General features: G+C 39.9%; 1 protein-coding gene across 10 annotated transcripts in view; it reads left to right on the top strand.

Annotated features, from left to right (window-relative positions):
- The window catches only part of LOC129718322 (uncharacterized), a 99923-nt gene that overhangs the window by 49543 nt on the left and 31939 nt on the right, over positions 1–18441 (top strand). For 7 of the 10 annotated variants that reach the window (XR_008726869.1, XR_008726870.1, XR_008726868.1 and 4 more), the window contains exons 4-7: positions 8947–9112; positions 9197–9402; positions 9696–9881; positions 11123–11161. Coding sequence is in view for 6 of the 10 variants with exons in the window: in XM_055668983.1 (XP_055524958.1) it covers positions 8947–9112; positions 9197–9402; positions 9696–9881; positions 11123–11161 (597 nt within the window). In the remaining 4 variants the exon portion in view is untranslated. Of the gene's footprint in view, positions 1–8946; positions 9113–9196; positions 9403–9695; positions 9882–10315; positions 10348–11122; positions 11162–18441 lie in introns of all 10 variants that reach the window. The other 3 variants (XR_008726871.1, XM_055668984.1, XM_055668988.1) reach the window with 2 other exon arrangements.

Here is an 18441-nt window from a genome sequence, read left to right as displayed (position 1 = left end):
CATTGCATTTCAAATTTGTATGAAAATTTATATGGGAAAACCCACTTTTTAGCATTTACCTTTCTAGAAAGCTCAATAATGCTCTAATAATGCACTAAATTATGTTAAAGTATAGTATTTTAGATGCCGAACAACTTTGCAGAAGACACTGAAGAGCTAGGATGGCCCTAAAAAGAGCTATAGCTGTTCAAGTTTGAGTATGTCGATTTAAATGCAGAAAATCTTGTTTTCTGCCAACATTACCAATGCACCGGTGTCAGTAGGATTCCCATCAGAAGTAACCTGTCGTAACGAGTTTATACACTCAACTGGATCAAGCAAACAAATTTAGGTCAATATTCTAGGCGTAGGTAAAGGCTACAACGTGTTTCAAAGGTTACTTCAGATGGAAATCTGACTGACGCCGGTACACTGGCAGTGTTGGCAGAAAAAATGATTTGCAACATAAATTTCGACATAATCAACTTTGAACAGCTCTAATATTTTTTGGGACACCCTAGCTCTTTAGTGTCTTCGGCTAAGTTGTTAGGCATCAAAAAACCTACCATTCAAAGTCATGAAACCTATGGTTTGGGCCATTTTGAGCTTATTAGAATAGAAAATGCAAAAAAGTTCGTTTTTCCATACAAATCTTCATATAAAATTGAAGTGCAATGCGCCAAGCGAAGACAAAACCAATCGACTTCCGATGAATTTAGGATTGTTTAGGGCCCCGAATAGAACAAAAAAAAACCTGGTTCTGGCTTTCTGCTATCAAGTTTCGTTTTTTCCATATAACGATTCCCCACCCTAGTATGTATAGATAGGACATAGTCTTTTCAACCATACCTTTAGGATAATCTGATGAGTTGCACAATACAGCCACTCGCTCCCGACCTTACAAAGTTTGCCCGGTAGGTTGTGCTTCACATCGGTTTTGTGGTTCTCCAGCTCTTGGTTCTGCCTTTTTCATCTCGCCCAAGGTTGGCAGATCCATAACTTGTTCATCCTCCCAAATTTCTCTCCTTTTCCCCTCGACGACCCTTACCTTCCTCACCGTCTAGCACCACTTCGAAGTGTTTTTAAAGCCCTGTCGTTACACATGGCAGGAACTAGCACGGTCTGATTCCGCCTCCGCAAGGACGTGCTTACTGCATGTTTTTTTACGACGGTGAAACCTTTTTCGGTAGCTCCTGTTTCCCAGTATGTCCCCCGCATCTAGCGCGTTACAAGATATGCTGCTATTAACGTGTTAGCGTAGAACCGATTTTTTCCTTCGTGACTTCTAAACATGTAACATCGAACCACCCGCTACGCGTGGTTCCAACTGTCTGGTTTATCATTTCTCGCGCTAGTGTCCGTGTCGTGGATGTGCTTCCACTACTCGCACGAGGCTACTCCAATTGGTTCCGGTTTTGGTAGATCCGTTTGTTAATGTTCTGGGTATACTCTGCAGCACTTTTCTTCCGCTGATAAATCTGGATGTTCAAACGTATCTTCCTCTTCGACCTTGATTCAAATACGTTGGACAGCTGAACGCAAATCTTGCCCACCACGAGGTAGTGATCTGAATCGACGTTTTGCCCTCGAAAAAACCGCATATTGCTGACGGTTGAAAAGTGCCGGCCGTCGATATGGGAGCTGACCTCCAAATGTTCTGACGATGAAAATTGGTACTACATATGGCTGTTTCCCTAGCCGCGACGTTGTTCATTAAAATCGTATTGTCGTTGGTGGTAAAGTAAAGGCTTTTCTAACGAATAGTGGGACGTAATAATTCCACTCGTCCGACATGTGCGTCCATATACCCGTCCGTTTACTCAAGGAGCTCATGAAATTCCGTCTTTGCATCGTCGGTTTTATCGTTTGTCGGTGCGTACACGTTAATAGAGATATATTTTAAAAAACTGCTTTTGATCCTCAATACTCAGAGACATTCATTAACGGGCCTCCACCTGAAGACACGCTTCACTTAGTGCCCTTGTAGCACCAATCCAACGCTCTGTTCAGCTCTGTCGCCATCACTGTAGTAGATGGGGTACACGCAGAAGCTCAAGTTTTAATCAACCAATGTGTCTCCTCATTTCCTCGATTGTTGCTGTACTTTTACACAATGAATGTTTGAAATGCATAACGCAACCGTTTCATACTGACAAAGATTGAAATCGAAATTGTGATGCTTCGGTTTCGGGCGAACCATTAGTTCGAGGCGTTCAAATCATTCATCCTCATTAGTAATAAGCTGCACTAATTTCGCAGAATATTGATGTGGTTACGCACAGTCTGAAACAAAGTATATGCTTCCAACTTTTGCGTGTATATGAAAGTAGTGGTCGCCGTTGGGTTTACTTACTTACTAAAATGGCGGTACGTCCTAAGACATGGCCTATATAACGTAGTTCTGCTAATTTACTCGGTCCATGGGTGCCTGTCTTCAATCCCGCGGGATCTCAGTGTTCTGTAGATCGTGCTCCATCTGGTCCACCCATCTCACTCTTTGCGCCAATCGCCTTCTTGTTTATACCGAATTTGATGCGAACACATATTTTGCAGGGTAGCTATCTGGCATTCTAGCTGCATGCCATGCCCGGCTTATCCTTCCAGCTTTACCCACTTTCTGAATACTGGGTCCCCCAAAGAGGGGTGCAAGCTCGTGGTTAGTCCTACGCCTTCAGACTCCATTCTCCTGTATAACGCTAAAGATAGTTTTGAGCACCCGACGTTCAAAAACTCCGAGCGCTCGCAAGTCCTCTTCGGGTATTGTCCGCGTCTCATAGTCGTAGAGAACTATCGGTCTTACTAGCGTTTTGTACAGAATACACTTGGTGTGTAGAGTCAGGTTTCGCGATCGTTTTTCATCAAGCTTCTGGTAGGCGCGACTTCTTCCGTTAATAGGCCTTTTTATCTCTCGGCTGATATCGTTGTTCTCAGTTATCAGAAAGACGAGGTACACTCAACGACTCGGCTAGTCGTGTTCATACTGTGCATATACTGTGTTTCAGACGTATTAACCTTCAATCCAATCTTATCTGCTTCACACTCCAGTGGGGTATACTGGGTATCCACGTCATCCGTAAAGCAAATTAATTGATCTGATTCGATAAATTGAACATATCGCATATTGAACCCCACCTGTCTCATAGCCCTCCAGCGTAACGTTAACCTTTAGACGAAAGGGACAGTCAGCTTCCACGGAAAGCGTTTCTGTCGAGGATTTTTTGTTGGTTTATTTTGTCCTATGCGGCTTCTTAATCGACAAAAAAATGGTGTGTAGGGACTCTGAACTATCGGCATTTTTGAAGGATCAGCGCAGTGTAAAGATTTGGTCAGTCGAAGACCATCTTTCCATTCTAGGTAACTTCCTACAAATCTGCTGGCTAACGGTGCCAGGCGTGGTGAGATGACCTGGGAAAATACTTTGTAGGCGGCATTCAGGACTATAATAACTCGATAGTTCTCGCAGAGTAGTTTGTCTCCCTTCTTGTAGATGGGGCACATAACCCTTTCTTCCCACTCTTCCGGTACCTGTTCTAGCCCAGATCTCAACAATCAGCCGAAGCAGCGGACTGATCAATTTGTTGTGGCCCATTTTTATAAGTTTCGCTCCGATGCCGTCCTTTCCGACAGATTTGTTGTTCTTGAGCCTTAGGACCGCATCCTTATTATTTTTCTTTGTTGGGATTTAAACCACTGCGGCCATTATTTTGGCTTATTGTGGTAACCGCATCCTTCACTTCGTCGTATGTTGCACCGACCACGTCTCCTCTGCTCCTGTTGTGGTCTCCTGCTTGCACGCCTTTCAGGTATTCGTCGTAGTGCTGCTTCCACCTTTCGATTACCTCTCACGATCATCCGCCAAAATGCCTTTATCTTTATCCCTACACATTGCGGCTTGTGGGACAAAGCCATCCCGCAGAGGCATCGAGTTTTTGCTAGAATTTTCGTGTTTCGTGAGTGCGGTGCAGCTGCTCGAGCTCTTCGCAGTTGAGTTGCTGCCTCCGTGTCAGTCTGTATCACTCCACATTTTGGCAGGTGGCTTTACCCAGTATTGTTGCTCGCGTTGCGGTCTTCTCGTACAATATCTGCCGGCATTTTAAGTCAAACCACTCGTTACGTCGATTCGATTTCACGTGTCCCAGGACTCATTTCGCAGCGCTTTTGAAATCTGTTTTACCGGTGTTCCAGCGATTCTCTAGAGGAGCTTCTTCAGGCTCACTCTCTTTTGGCTTATTTTAACCATCACTAGGTGATGGTCCGGAACGATGCTAGCACTCGATGTGCTCTGACATCGATGATATTCAAGTAGCATGTTTGGTTTCGCTCTTTTGCTCTTTGAATGCTCATTAGGCTAAATTTTGTCAAGAAGGCAGAACTCGAACAAGTCATATATGAAGCACTTTTGGAGATACTCTATTTTTACAATTTGCTTGAACATTTTAATGTTGAAATTGCTAGAGTTCCATAGCCAGAGTTGTTTTATTTTCGTAGGTACCAAAAGAGCAGCTCTTCCGATTCTACAAGCTTGGGCTGACTTTCACGCTGTACCTATGGCAATTTCAACAATACAATGTTTGGATGAATTGTAGAGATCGAGTATCAAACGCGATCAGACGACCAACTAATTGCCTAACTCTTTCAGCACCTGAATAATGTCAGTGCCCATAATTTCGCGCAAGAACAAGTGATATTTCGCTTCACAGTCGTGTTCACAGTGTTGTTTTCTTTTTTGGTTTGGGACCATACTTAAATGACGTAGCATTTATGGGGGGAGGGGGGATATCATCATTTTGTGACAAGCTGTGACAAAGGGGGAGGGGGGGTTGTAGTAAAATCGACGTAGCATTTTTTTTAAAGACTGATTTTGTTGCAGGAAAAATGTATTCTAAAAATACACTAAAACATTGCACAAAGTATTGAAGCGAGATCTGTCGAAATGTTTTTATCTGTGGCATTCTGAAATCTTCTAAAAGCTCTGCTGCATAAACAATCACTTGGATTTCCAAACACACAATTTGTTTTGAATACAAAAATCGTTGCTTTTATGTGGCTTTTAATTGCAACAATTGCAAGATTGCAATTGCAAATTACAAGATACTCGTTTCATTTCCGGAATAGTTTCTGTGTTTTCTGCAGACATGGATCATACTAAGTTGTTTAAACACCTTTACACCTTGTACCAAAACACAAGCCCTTCGAAGCAGAAGATGCAGTCACGAGTCTATAAGTTGTAAATAAATTCAATCAGACACGGTTTTTCAAGTATTTTTTGTATGTATTTTTTGTATGTATGTTACTACAGTCAGGTTTTCATTACAAACCTCGTAAAAAAACGCGTTAATTCTAAAATCCACGTAAAAAACGCGCTTATTCAAAAAGCCGCGTAAAAAACTGCGTTATTCAAAAATCCGCGTAAAGTGAACCTGCAAGAAGGGCTTAGAAAAAACCCGAGACGCTCTTTTGGAGGGCGGTGGGTATTTAAAATCATGAAAAAAATGCTACGTCATTTAAGTATGTTCCCTTTATGATTTCTTTTTAGTTGCGTACTGCGCAATTTCATTGCCTGATTCAGTGCCTGAATTTTACATGGGATTGAGATAGGAAAATGCATTTCTTTCTGTACTGCTTAACTTAGAATCAATTCAGTAGATTCTAGTACTGCATTCAATATGGTTCATATGTAAAGAGAGCTTCAATTAGTTTTTTTTTTCATGATGAGAAGTAGTATACAATGTGTGCAGCAGGGAAAGCGAAAAATAAACGAACTTAACGGGACCCGTCGGGATGCGGTATATTTTTCCAAATCTGCAGTGCCGGATTTAAGGGGGGGGGGGGGGTCCCCCACATTTTTGGGGCCCCCACAAATCGAGAAAATGTTTTATTTATTTATCAAAAATGAGATTCAATCAATAGTTTGATTTACAGCATGAAGATTTGAACAGACCATTTCAGTCTGAAACTTTCCTTCAATTTTATTTTTCAGCGAGCGCCAATATCACAACTACATTCATAAGAGTTCACCTTGGATTCTCTTGGAATGACACACATTAACATACCATTTGAATCGAACCAGCATTGTCCGAATCAGGGATACCAGATGTGCTTTGTAAAATGCAGATTTTCAGAATCCGTGTGCAGATTTTATTGACCTGCAGATGTGTGTAGTTTTTCCTAGTTTCTGTAGATTATTGTCAATGTCGCCTTATATTTGCGCAGCCTTTCTCAAATTGTGCGCAAATTTTTTCTGTGGCTCGCATTTTTTTTTTCAGATATCCAGAAAAAATTTCCGGTTTTCGAGCAGCTGCAGACATCTTTCAAAAACATCTGGCATGCTATAATTGCGTTGCGGATTCATTTGAGTCTAATGATCTCGAACGCAACTGGGAAAAGGTCTTTTTAGAAAATTAAACTGATTAAAAATAGGTTGCGATTATTAGACCAGCATCGTACTTCGAGACCAACTGGAAGGTGGAGTGAGAGAGTGTTAATAACAATTTTTAAATCTATGAATTCGACAGAAATTTTTAAACCATCAAATATCATTCGATTGAGTTCGTTGAACTCGTCAATATTTTCACATGTGTTTGCCTGCATGTATTAGTGTTTGTGTTTCCAGGAAAGACTGGACCAATCTGGATTGGATATCTCGAAACACAAAAAATGCAGTCAAAGTCTCCAAAAACACGAATTATGAAACAATTGTTCCTTATGAGACATCAATTTGACACGCTACAAAACAAGTAAAAGTCTAACGAAGCCAACTAATGCGTATCTCACAGTCTATGTCTCTTAAACACTACAGTCATATTGCAGTCACATTGAGTCTGCGTTACTTATTGTTACTTAGGGACGAGGGGGGTAGTTGAACCAGTTACTTAACTGTGATGTTAGCTGAAAATTGTAAATTTAGAGAGGGGTAACAGTCCCTTATTGAAAAACATTGCTCTTTTGTTGTAAAGTGCTGGACAAATACATAATAAATTTGCTGAAGACTCGATTTCTTCATTACAAAAACGACGAATATCGTTGTCAGCCTTTCCAATTATTTTCAGATGATATTTGGATGAACAATGCCCTGTAATTAGACCTGTATAGGTGCATAGGTCTTTTTTAGATAGAGCAAGAATTTTGTACGTGTTTGATGCATGTGGCATCACAAACTGTTTTGATTGCCGGGAAGTGATAGTATTTTTCCAGTTTGAATCTATCATCATTTTTTCCCATTTTTTTAATTCCATTTTTATGGAGCATGGAGTGGTACCACAAAACGGTTCCGGTCCGATAAGCTGTTAAGAAGATCCTAGTCTGGATATTTCATTAGCTTTTTCATTACCTTCTATTCCACAATGTCCCGGAACCCAGTAAAGATTTAATGTATTTTGATTAGACAACTGTTGAAGCAGTTGAATGCACTCCCAGACCAGTTTTGACGTATACATGTTAATGATTTTAACGCATTTAGAGCAGCTTGGCTGTCAGAGAAGATACAAATATTTGCATGCTTGTATTTTCTCTTTAAGCAGACAGTGCTACTGAAATACGGTTGGCCATCCACCCATAGAGACTGACAGATTGATTCCGGGACCTGTTACTCCAGCTCCCACTAGACTGTTGAGTTTTGAGTACAAAATACTACAGATCCTGGACGAGTTTGTGGCCCTCCCGAACTCCAAAGAGAACGGTTTGGTTCTTCCATGTTGAACTTATGGTCAAAAATGAATTTCGTTTCCATCCAGTCATCGATGACTGTTAGTAACGGATTGATACGAATTCGATTTAGAATACTCAGGTGTCCTTCAGTGGTCCCTGTAGCTGATGACGCGTGATAAAACTATAAACATGATTATCCCGGAAACTTGTTTTTTTTTATTGAATTTTAATCAGTTTATTATTGTAAATTGTTATCAAGGAAGTAAAAAAATGAAACTCAGATTACGTGACTGCTGCAATCCGTTGGGTTCAAATATTTTCCGAAACGGAACATAAGCTGCCAGCATTTTGTCAAAGTTACTGAGTACAAAATGTCCTCGTGGCAGTATTCTCTGGACGGCTAAACGGCAACTGGATTGACGAAAAGTCGCCATCGCAAGTTAAGACCATGAGAGAACTGAAACTGTTACGCAAAATTTCGATTTTCATCAAAGATTCATCAAAGCAATGAATAAGGCATGATTTTGTATGAGTTGTACTTTAGTTGATGAAAATTTGCAACAATCAACTCCAAAGTGTCTCGTTTTTTGAATCAATTTGTCACGTTTTCCTTGGTCAGCTTAGTTATTGTCTACATTGTCTATTATAAGCTAAAAGATATCCATTTTCAGTCAATCTATAGATTGCAATATGAATCCTTTCAATGACGTTAATATTTGGCATTTATCGTTTGAGCATACATTTTTTCAACCAACGATAAAAATATGGATTCATCTAACGAAACCGTGGAATAGGCTTGATTTGGCGTGTTTGGCTGTGCAATTTCCGCACGCACATGCCAAGTATACGAGTATTTTCTTCTGTTCCGAAACATACAATACGATGCCCTTGTGATACGATGCGCTCCATTACACATCTTGATATTAATCAACATTTCTGACTGGGTTTGGTTCCAGAAAACGTGAAACTAGGTTCGGTCTTTAGTCTGCCGCTGACTTTCGAAAACTAGAACTGGTTGGCTGTTCCGGATAAATAGTTAACTCTATTTTGAGTGCGGTTGAACATTGCAATTAATATAGATTGATTCTTGCTGCGACAAAAAATTCAGTGACTCGAATTGTTGACAATATTGTAGTCTATTGGTGCGATCGGGAAAGTATTTCCACTAGACTACTCAATGATTAGAGGAAAAATCGCGAAAAAAAGCAACCGAGTGAAATTTTTCGTAGGAAGAAGATTAAAGGTGTTTTAATTCTAATCACTGTGAAACGATATCTGATTGAAACATGTGTTTTTTTTTTTCGTGTTTACTATCAACAGGAGCGTAATGGTCCAGGTTCCCCTGGTTCTCCCCTGAAATCACCGAGTAAAATACCAGCTTTACGACGACCTGAAAGTATTACACCGCAGACTCGATCCAGGAGCACTTCAAAGCAACGACTAACAGCAAAAACGCCCGAAACTCCAACTGAGCCGCTCATCAAAAGTAGGTGCATTGGATAGAAAGTGATATGAATTAAAAAAGCTCATGTTTGTTTTCTCCTCCCCTCCCTTGAATGTTAATCGGTAGAAGTACCAATGAACAAAATTCAGGTTGGTGCAACTCCATCGCCAAATTTGAAGGTGGTTAAATCCAAAATCGGGTCCCTGCAAAATGCCACCCATAAACCGGGCGGTGGAAATGTGAAAATAGAAACGAAAAAAATCGAGATCAAAGCCGCACCAAGGATTGAAGCGAAAAATGATGCCTACGTGCCGAAGGGTGGCGACAAGAAGGTGAGAAGCCTCGTGAGTTACATGGGAAAAGTTTTGTATTGCGGCGTGGCGCGAGAACTGTAAAAGTTTCGCTTCAATGGTTTAGTTTTCTTGTTTTTGATTATTGTTTTAATCCTGTAATTCACGGTAAACAATGTTGCTTTAATAACATTATTATTCGATGGCGTTAGTGTTAGTCAAAGTTTCTTAGTTACGAGTTTAAACTATACAGTTACGAACGCTGTGTCACTACTTTGCTTTACTTATGGGTTATAGAACGTGATTCAAATTGTTGAATTCTATTCTTTCTACAGATATTGTCGACCAAACTACAGTGGAATGCTAGATCTAAAATCGGTTCGTTGGAGAATGCAAGCCATAGACCGGGTGGTGGCGACAAAAAGATTGAAACACTAAAAACTGATTTTAAAGATCGTGCAAAATCTAAGGTGGGTTCGAAGGACAACCTTGGATACCAGCCCGGCGGAGGAGATGTTAAGGTAATGAGGAGACGTACACAATATCGTTCATTTATTCTCATGGCTCGTCAGGAAAATCGGTGGAAACTTATATATTAAAGTCGCTGGAAAGTGATAAAGTGCATGTTACACTCTCAGGTATTGCTATAACGCTCCATTGGCCATTTTTCTAAAAGATTTTTCATCGCTCGATAAAAGATTAAAATTAACTTCTTTGAAGAAGTTTGTAGCGTTCAAAGTTATGGATTAGGAATTTTTTATCTATCAATCCATGATATTTCATGCTATAAAGAATGGCTTTGATGTTTACTATTTTCAATTTATTTTTCAAAAGTTTGAATTCATTTGTTCCATCGACTGTTTCCATTGTATAGAAAAACTAAGCGAAATCTGTTTTTTATTTCCAACTCAAAGAAAATCTTAATATTTTAACTCTAACAACATTCAATTCGTAGCACTTGATAAACTATAGTGGAGAAATTGGCAGGTATTTCTGTTGATTGCTAAGTCATGTTCACAAAAACTTAGGAGCCACGATTTTCGCTGAAAAAGAGCAAAACAAAGTAATTGGTTTACTGGCTAGTTCATGGATAAGTGCTTTTTGCTCAATGATTCGAACTTAGATTTGTGGCCTGCATGGGATAGTAGGTTGACTTGTTTACATCACTGCAAGTAGAACGTAAATCAAAATATAGTTAGCCCTCCCCGAATAATACTACACTGCTAAGCTTAACGTTTGATCTCGGCTCAGAATTTGTCCCGGTACTATGACGATTTGTGGCAGCATAATAAAAATCGGAATAAATATTACCTAATTTATCTGCGTTGGTGAGCACATAATGTACCTCCTCTTGAATTCTACTCGCTTCATAGAACTCGCAATCAAATAATGAGCTCATCTCCTAACTCAAGAACTGAATGATCTTCACACAATCTTTGCAATTGGCACACGCCCAAAAATCGTCTAGAACAGAAGCTACCTTTTTATTCGTTACCGGTTAGAGAGGAGGGAGACCGTTGCCTAACCCCAAAAAAAAAAAGTCAAAACACAAATAACGTCACATTCCAGACTAGCATGCCTACGTTGCGTTGGTTTTAAATTTAGCTAAATTAAACGTACTTTCGTCTTCGCATGAGCGGTCCCGTTCATCCGCCTTCATTATCTCATAATCCCAGTCAATTTTTTTACTGAATAACTCGTTGTATGCTATACACATTTCTGTTGTATTTACCACAATGCGTATCTTGAATGTTTCTGAAAGCCCGGAAGTGCCGCAAAAGTTGATCCAAAAAGAAGAGCCGTAAGTAATGTTCAAGTAAACAATCAGTTAAATACGTAGTGAGCAAACGTAGAAATCTATGTGTCGTGAAGCGAGTCCATGACCACTGATTGGTTATATTTTCATGTATATGCTAAGTTTCACCGATTCGGAATGTTTTTCCCAATTTACTTCTACTCATTTCGTACGGTGAATCACATTATGAACTAGATTTTTTTGTGCTACTGACTACGGAAAAGAATCCGTTTTTCATAATATCGCTTCAACCCTTAATGACCATAAACTGCTTTTTAGAACTCTTAAATGCTCACTGAATCATCGAAAAGCACCGCTATCGCAAAAACTTGTAGGAATCAATTAAATCGAATAGCACCGCTATCATCAAAAATACAACTTTAAACCGGTTAAACCCATGGTTAAAATTTAAATTCGGCTACATCAACCCAAATGACATAGTGTATCACACTATGTCGAATATCGACCATTTTTGGTTTGAATGAAACTTTGCACACGTATTTGGATTAGCAAACTGAGCATTTTTCACAGATGGAGAGATTTTTTACACCCATGATATTCTAAAAGGGCGTATGCCTTTTAGGATAGGTTTTATTCAAAGCATTGTAGCTCAGAAACCGTTGGTTGTATAGAAAAACTGTCTGAGAATGAGTTTTAGTTGTAAATTTCAATTGAAAAAAAAGTTATTTTTTTTATTTGAAACTTGACGTTAAAACGCAACTTCAAAAAAAAGTCCAGGATGGAGAAATGAAAAATATTTTTTTTATTGTAGATTAATTATTTTATAAAAATTCTGATTCAGACATTTTTCAAAATATTTGTATTCTGATGCTTTTAAAAGATGTAGAGAGTCATTTTGAATCAAAAAGCTTTTGGTAGTTAACATTCTGAACGCATCGGGTTTCGAGTTATTTTAAATTTAAGCTAGAGAAATTATTATTATTTACGAAAATACACGTTTTTCTTAATTTGTCCGTGGTTTTCCAGCAAAAACCATACGTTCTTTGGAATGCTTGATCAATTTTAATCTACCATAAAAAAATATTTTTTTATTTCTCCATCCTGGACTTTTTTTTAAAAGTTGGGTATTAACGTCAAGTTTCTCTAAAAAAAATAGAAAATAATTCAACTCTTTTTTTTTAATTTAAATGCAATGTTAATTTTTTTTTACAGTGTATATTTTTTTTTATGATGCATTTTTAATTCCCTACAACTCATTTTCAGACAATTTTTCCATACAACCAACGATTTCTGGGCTACAATGCTTCAAATGAAACGTATGCCAAATAGCATACGCCCTTTCAGAATGTAACTAAGGGTGTAAAAAATCTCTCCATCTCTGAAAAATGCTCAGTTTGCTAAGCCAAATACCTGTGCAAAGTTTCATTCAAATCAAAAATGGTCGATTAAATTTTCGCGTATTTCCAGGTCATTTGAAATGATTTTGCTCATATGCTAATTCTTTGAGCGGGGGCCTAGTGTGGTTGGTAACGTCTCCGCCAACCACGCTCGACGCCTGGGTTCGAATCCCACCGCCGACATAGGTGTCGATGGTTGTGAGGTGGCGTGATCCACTCACAACCAACCCAACTGGTCTAGATTCAATCCTAGCCGACACCGGGAGATTTTCTGAGGCGAAAAATCTCTGGGATCACGCCTTCCATCGCATGAGGAAGTAAAGCCGTTGGCGCCGGTCCGTTAATAAACGGGTCGTGAGTTAGGGTCCTGGGTGTGGAGTCGCCTCCCTGGGCGTCGGTGATTGGCCACAACAGTGGCGGAACTAGACCGACGGAAAATAAGTGAGAATAAAAAAAAAACAGCGGCGGAACTAGACCGACGGAAAATAAGCGAGAATAAAAAAAAATGTGCTAATTCTTCATCAGATTTAAGCTAACACATATCCTGTCAGATTACCCTTTATTTCCATTAATCATGGAATAATACACATAGCACAGCCATGTATCGATGGCCAGCGTGTTGCAATTCTTCATTTTGGAATATGTACTAGCTTGGTATCAGACGCCGAGTTGTCATAGGAAAAAAGTGTTAGTGAAAAGGCATTGATCAGAGTCACCGATCTATGCTACACTCGTACTTCACGGTCTTTGGGTATCATGAATGGAGGCAATAACTCTGAAATTCTACTATAAACCTTGATTATGGCATCGGTATACGAGAAAATTGAAATAACTATTACATTGATTTCGGTTGAATCGTCTAATAACCACTAACTGGCCTTATGGTACCCGTCCATATTCAAACAATCAAATCGAAAATTGTTATGCGTTGTTATTTTTTCGTGAGATTATGAGCTGGGGGTTTACTGTAAAAGAAACGATATCACGGACGAAATATTCGTGCACAACAAGGCCATGAGATACACTAGAACATCCTTACAGTACTTTACGTAATAATTATGTGTTCTAGGTGTTATATTCAAATACTGGGCACAACCATAGTAGCAGTTTTCAGTTGTCAAAATTTCGCCTGAATCAAATAATAGAAATTTCAAAAACCGATTTAAAAAAATGTCGATTTTTAAGCTTTCTTATGCACGCAGAATTTTTCGTGGTTACCCTAAAAGCAATAACCAAAAATTCTCCCTTTTGTAATAGACTTGTCACTTAACCCTTAAAGGCGCGCGACGTTAAAAAATCATCTAAAAACATAAAATTCATGTTTAACAGATTTACTGCCTTAAAACTAACCAATATGCATAAAAAAATTGAAAGATTTACTTTTTAATGTGCAAATATTACCATGTTGTTTTTAAACAACACTGTGACTTTATCGCAGAATAAAGTCTAAACAATTACTTTTGTTAACAGTAACTTTAAACTTGACCTTTTGTTAGTATAATTACTGATAATTCAGACATTTCCACTAACCACTAACCTTATTTCAAAATTTATTTTCAAAGACAGTCACCACCAGTCGGGAATCTCGCCATGCTTTTTTTTCGTTTCCGAGATTTTGACAGCAAAAATAAAAACAAAACATTCAAATACAGTACTTCCAGCTGTTAAGTTTTCTTCGTTAGGGTCTAGAGAGCTGTTCTAATGAATTATATTTCTGAAAAATACTAAAATACGTATATTTTACAACGTGTTTAGTAGTGTTGTTTTAAAACAACATTGCGCATTTAAGGGTTAAAAAGTAATAACATTCTTCTCCAGTCGAGTAACAACACTGTGTTTCGCAAATGTTACGGGATCACCACTATGGCCGTTACAACCACACGCAAAATTTACACTTGTTCCAAAAAAGCAATAACGAAAAATGCTCCTCTTTGTATCAAATTTAATACATAAAAAGTTATAACATTCACCTCCAGTCAACAAACAGCACATATTATCGCTTTTTTGTACATGTTCCTAATTTTTTCCACCTCCAATTCACTCGGTGTGCGTGTATTAGTTTATTCGTTGTGCGCATAGTATAGAGAAAATATGGCAAGAGCTGCCAGGTACATTTTTTTGTCATACAGTATGTAAACGTTGTTGTTAAAATCACTGTTTGACTGACAGCTGGCGATGCAGTAAAAATGATGATGATGATTTGTAGGCAACATTTTAACCTGATTCGTTGTTTTGCTTTCGTCTCGATTGGACGCAAATTGTTTATCTCCGCTTGAGTTTGCAAAATAACAATACACGAGTTATCGTACGGGTGTTTTTTTGTCGATTACTTCTTGTGCTGCGCGATAACAATAGCCTGTTGTATATCGGCAGAAACATCTGCACAGTGGTAGGGGCAGGCTACCCCGCCAGTGATTCGATACGCAGCTGATATATCAGCAAGAATAATTCTCCCGCACCGCTGTTACCCCGCTAGTAGCACGGACCACCATACGATCGAGCGAGTGGAAGTCAACTACAAGTGGAATCTACAAGGTCGCGTGTAAGATACGGCCACTGTGTCACAACACGAAGCTGGATCGTCATTGTTTGTTCTGCGGAGACACTCTTCCAGATTGATCCTACTAGCAGCCGTGAGGTCGTGACTTAGACGTTCGGTGAAGTATTACCTTTAGAATTTATACTATTATTATCAATATTATTACTATGTTATAATATTATTATTAATATTATTATTGATATTATTATTATTGTTATTATTATTATTACTATAATTATTATTATTATTATTATTATTACTATTGTTATTAGTATTAGTATTACTGTCTTTTTTTTTATTTGATCCATTGTAGATTGAAAAATTGTTTTTAAAATTTAATATCAACTACTTGATCCCCCCCATATTCGAATATTTATCGTTTGTGTGCGGTAGAGCGTAACGCTCCCGCAAAATGGACGACATGCAGGTGCAACTTTTCCTGGATGTGGAAACAAACGGGGAAGAAATTGAAATTTCTCCCATCAGCTCACCCCTACCTTCCCCTGTGCCCTCCCCTTTGCCAAGTCCTGTACCAAGAGTACCGGAAGTACGGGTAAAAGCTTACCCAAATGCCGCTGGCGGTCCCTACGTTGTTTACTTCCGGCCCATAAAGAAGCCATTGAATATTATTCAAATTGGCAAAGACCTGGCAAAACATTTTTCGGCCGTAACCGAGATTACGAAGGTGAGGCCGAACAAACTGCGAGTTGTCGTGAGTAGCTTGAAGCAAGCAAACGAAATTGCTGGCTACGAGCTCTTCACGAGAGAGTATCGCGTGTACAACCCTGCCAAGGATGTAGAAATCGACGGTGTGGTTACCGATAGGAATCTCACTATCGATGACATTTTGCGTCATGGAATTGGCTGTTTTAAAAACCCTTTGATGCAAAGTGTAAAGATACTGGATTGCAAGCAATTGCATTCAGTATCCATCGAAGAAGGGAAGAAGAAATTCCTCCCTTCGGATTCCTTCCGAGTAACATTCGCCGGATCCGCGCTGCCGAACTACGTCCGCTTGGACAGGGTACGTCTACCATGCATTGCCAAAACTGTAAGCAGTTAGGTCACACAGCCACCTACTGCTGCAACAAGGCACGCTGTAGCAAGTGCGGAGGCAATCATGCTGAGAACGCTTGCAGTGGGGATACTGAAAAGTGTCTTTATTGCGAGGGAACTCGGCATGACCTTCCGGCATGTCCCGCGTACAAACAGCACGAGGAAAAAATTAAGCGTTCCCTTGAGGAACGATCAAAGCGCTCTTTTGCAGAAATGCTTAAGAGGGCTGAGCCACCCTCGACAGGAAACATCTTTTCCTTCTTGCCAACCGATGAGGGTACATCTGACGATCCCGTCGAAGGGTGTTCCTATGCCTTGCCAGAGGGATCTAGGAAGAGGAGAATGCTCAACTCTTCTAATCTTTCTCGCAAAGGTCGTAAGATAACCCCTAGCGGAATGAGCAATAAGACAACACAAAAAGGTAGCGGTGAAGAAAAACCTAAGCAAGTACCCCCCGGTTTTAATTTCAAATCAAACCAGGAGTACCCACCGCTTCCTGGGGCACCAAAAACCCCTCGTGCACCCATTTCTCGATCAGAAGACATAAAAGAAACAGGGTTCATAAAATTCTCTGATATTGTGGACTGGATATTTAAAACATTCAACATACCAGATTCCCTTCAAAACATTCTTCTTGCCCTTCTCCCTACAGTGAAAACCTTTTTGAAGCAACTCACAGCAACTTGGCCCCTCATTTCAGCTATCGTATCTTTCGATGACTAATACGTCGAAAGAGGATAGGAATTTTGTCACTGTGTTACAGTGGAACTGCAGAAGTATCATCCCCAAATTTGATTTATTTTCACATTTGATAAACAAATACAATTGTGATGCGTTCGCGCTCTGTGAAACTTTTCTCAATTCAAATGACCAACTTAATTTCCACGATTTTAACATCATTCGTCGAGATCGAGACTCACTCGGTGGAGGGGTACTTTTAGGGATCAAAAAGTGCTATTCTTTTTTCAGAATCGACCTCCCCTCGATCTCGAATATTGAAGTTGTTGCCATTCAAACGAATATGAATGGAAAAGACCTTTGCCTTGTTTCGTTATATATTCCCCCATCCGCGCGGATTGAACAGAAGCAACTCCTTGATATAGCAGAGTTGCTTCCCGCACCTTTTTTGATTTTGGGAGATTTTAACTCTCACTGTTCGCTATGGGGGTCGCTGTACGACGACAACCGATCTTCTTTAATTTGTAACTTGATCGACGACTTCGATATGACACTTTTGAATACTGGGGATGCGACACGTGTACCTAATCCTCCAGCACGTGAAAGCGTGCTTGACCTATCCCTCTGCTCGACATCACTAGCGTTAGATTGCCAGTGGAAAGTAATCAACGATCCCCACGGTAGTGATCATCTTCCAATCGTTATATCAATTGCTAATGGTTCAACTCCCCCGAACCCAATCAATATTTCCTACGACCTTACACGTAATATTGATTGGAAGCGTTATGAGTCTATTATAGCGGAATCTATCGAGACTCACGAGGAACTTCCTCCGGAGGAAGAATACGCGTTCTTAGCTGGCTTGATAATCGACGCCGCGACTCAAGCTCAGACGAAACCGATACCCGGGGTAACGATAAGACAGCGCCCTCCCAACAAATGGTGGGAGAAAGAACTCTGAGCTGTACGCGCGAAGGTCCGCGGCGTATAAGGACTACCGGGAGTACGGCACTGTCGACCTACTTCGAAAGTACGAGGCACTAGGCAGGCAGATGAAGAGCTTAGTAAAGGCGAAAAAACGCGGGTACTGGCGGCGGCTCGTAAACGCGTTGTCGAGGGAAACAGCGATGAGCACTCTTTGGGATACCGCCAGGCGCATGCGGAACCGTGACGTTTCGAATGAGAGTGAGGAGTATTCAGATCGCTGGATACTCGATTTTGCCAAAAAGGTCTGTCCGGACTCTGTACCGGAACAGAAAACCTTTCGCGACGCGTTATTAGTAACTACGGAAGAGCCTCCATTTTCGATGTTGGAATTTTCAATGGCTCTCCTGTCGTGCAACAATAAGGCTCCAGGGTTAGATAGAATAAAATTCAACCTGTTGAAGAATCTACCCGACTCTGCAAAAAGACGCTGGTTGAATTTGTTCAACAAGTTTCTTGAGCTAAATATTGTTCCGCATGACTGGAGAGAGGTAAAAGTCATTGCTATTCGGAAACCCGGGAAACCTGCCTCTGATCACAATTCATATAGGCCGATTGCGATGCTCTCTTGCCTCCGGAAATTAATGGAGAAAATGATCCTCTTACGGTGAGACAAATGGGTCGAAACAAACGGTTTACTTTCAGATACTCAATTTGGCTTTCGCCGGGGC

The sequence above is a fragment of the Wyeomyia smithii genome, chromosome 1 (assembly GCF_029784165.1).
Source record: "Wyeomyia smithii strain HCP4-BCI-WySm-NY-G18 chromosome 1, ASM2978416v1, whole genome shotgun sequence".
Classification (NCBI taxonomy): domain Eukaryota; kingdom Metazoa; phylum Arthropoda; class Insecta; order Diptera; family Culicidae; genus Wyeomyia; species Wyeomyia smithii.
The sequence above is the reverse complement of the archived record's forward strand: the minus strand, read 5'-3'. Positions and strand labels throughout refer to the sequence as shown.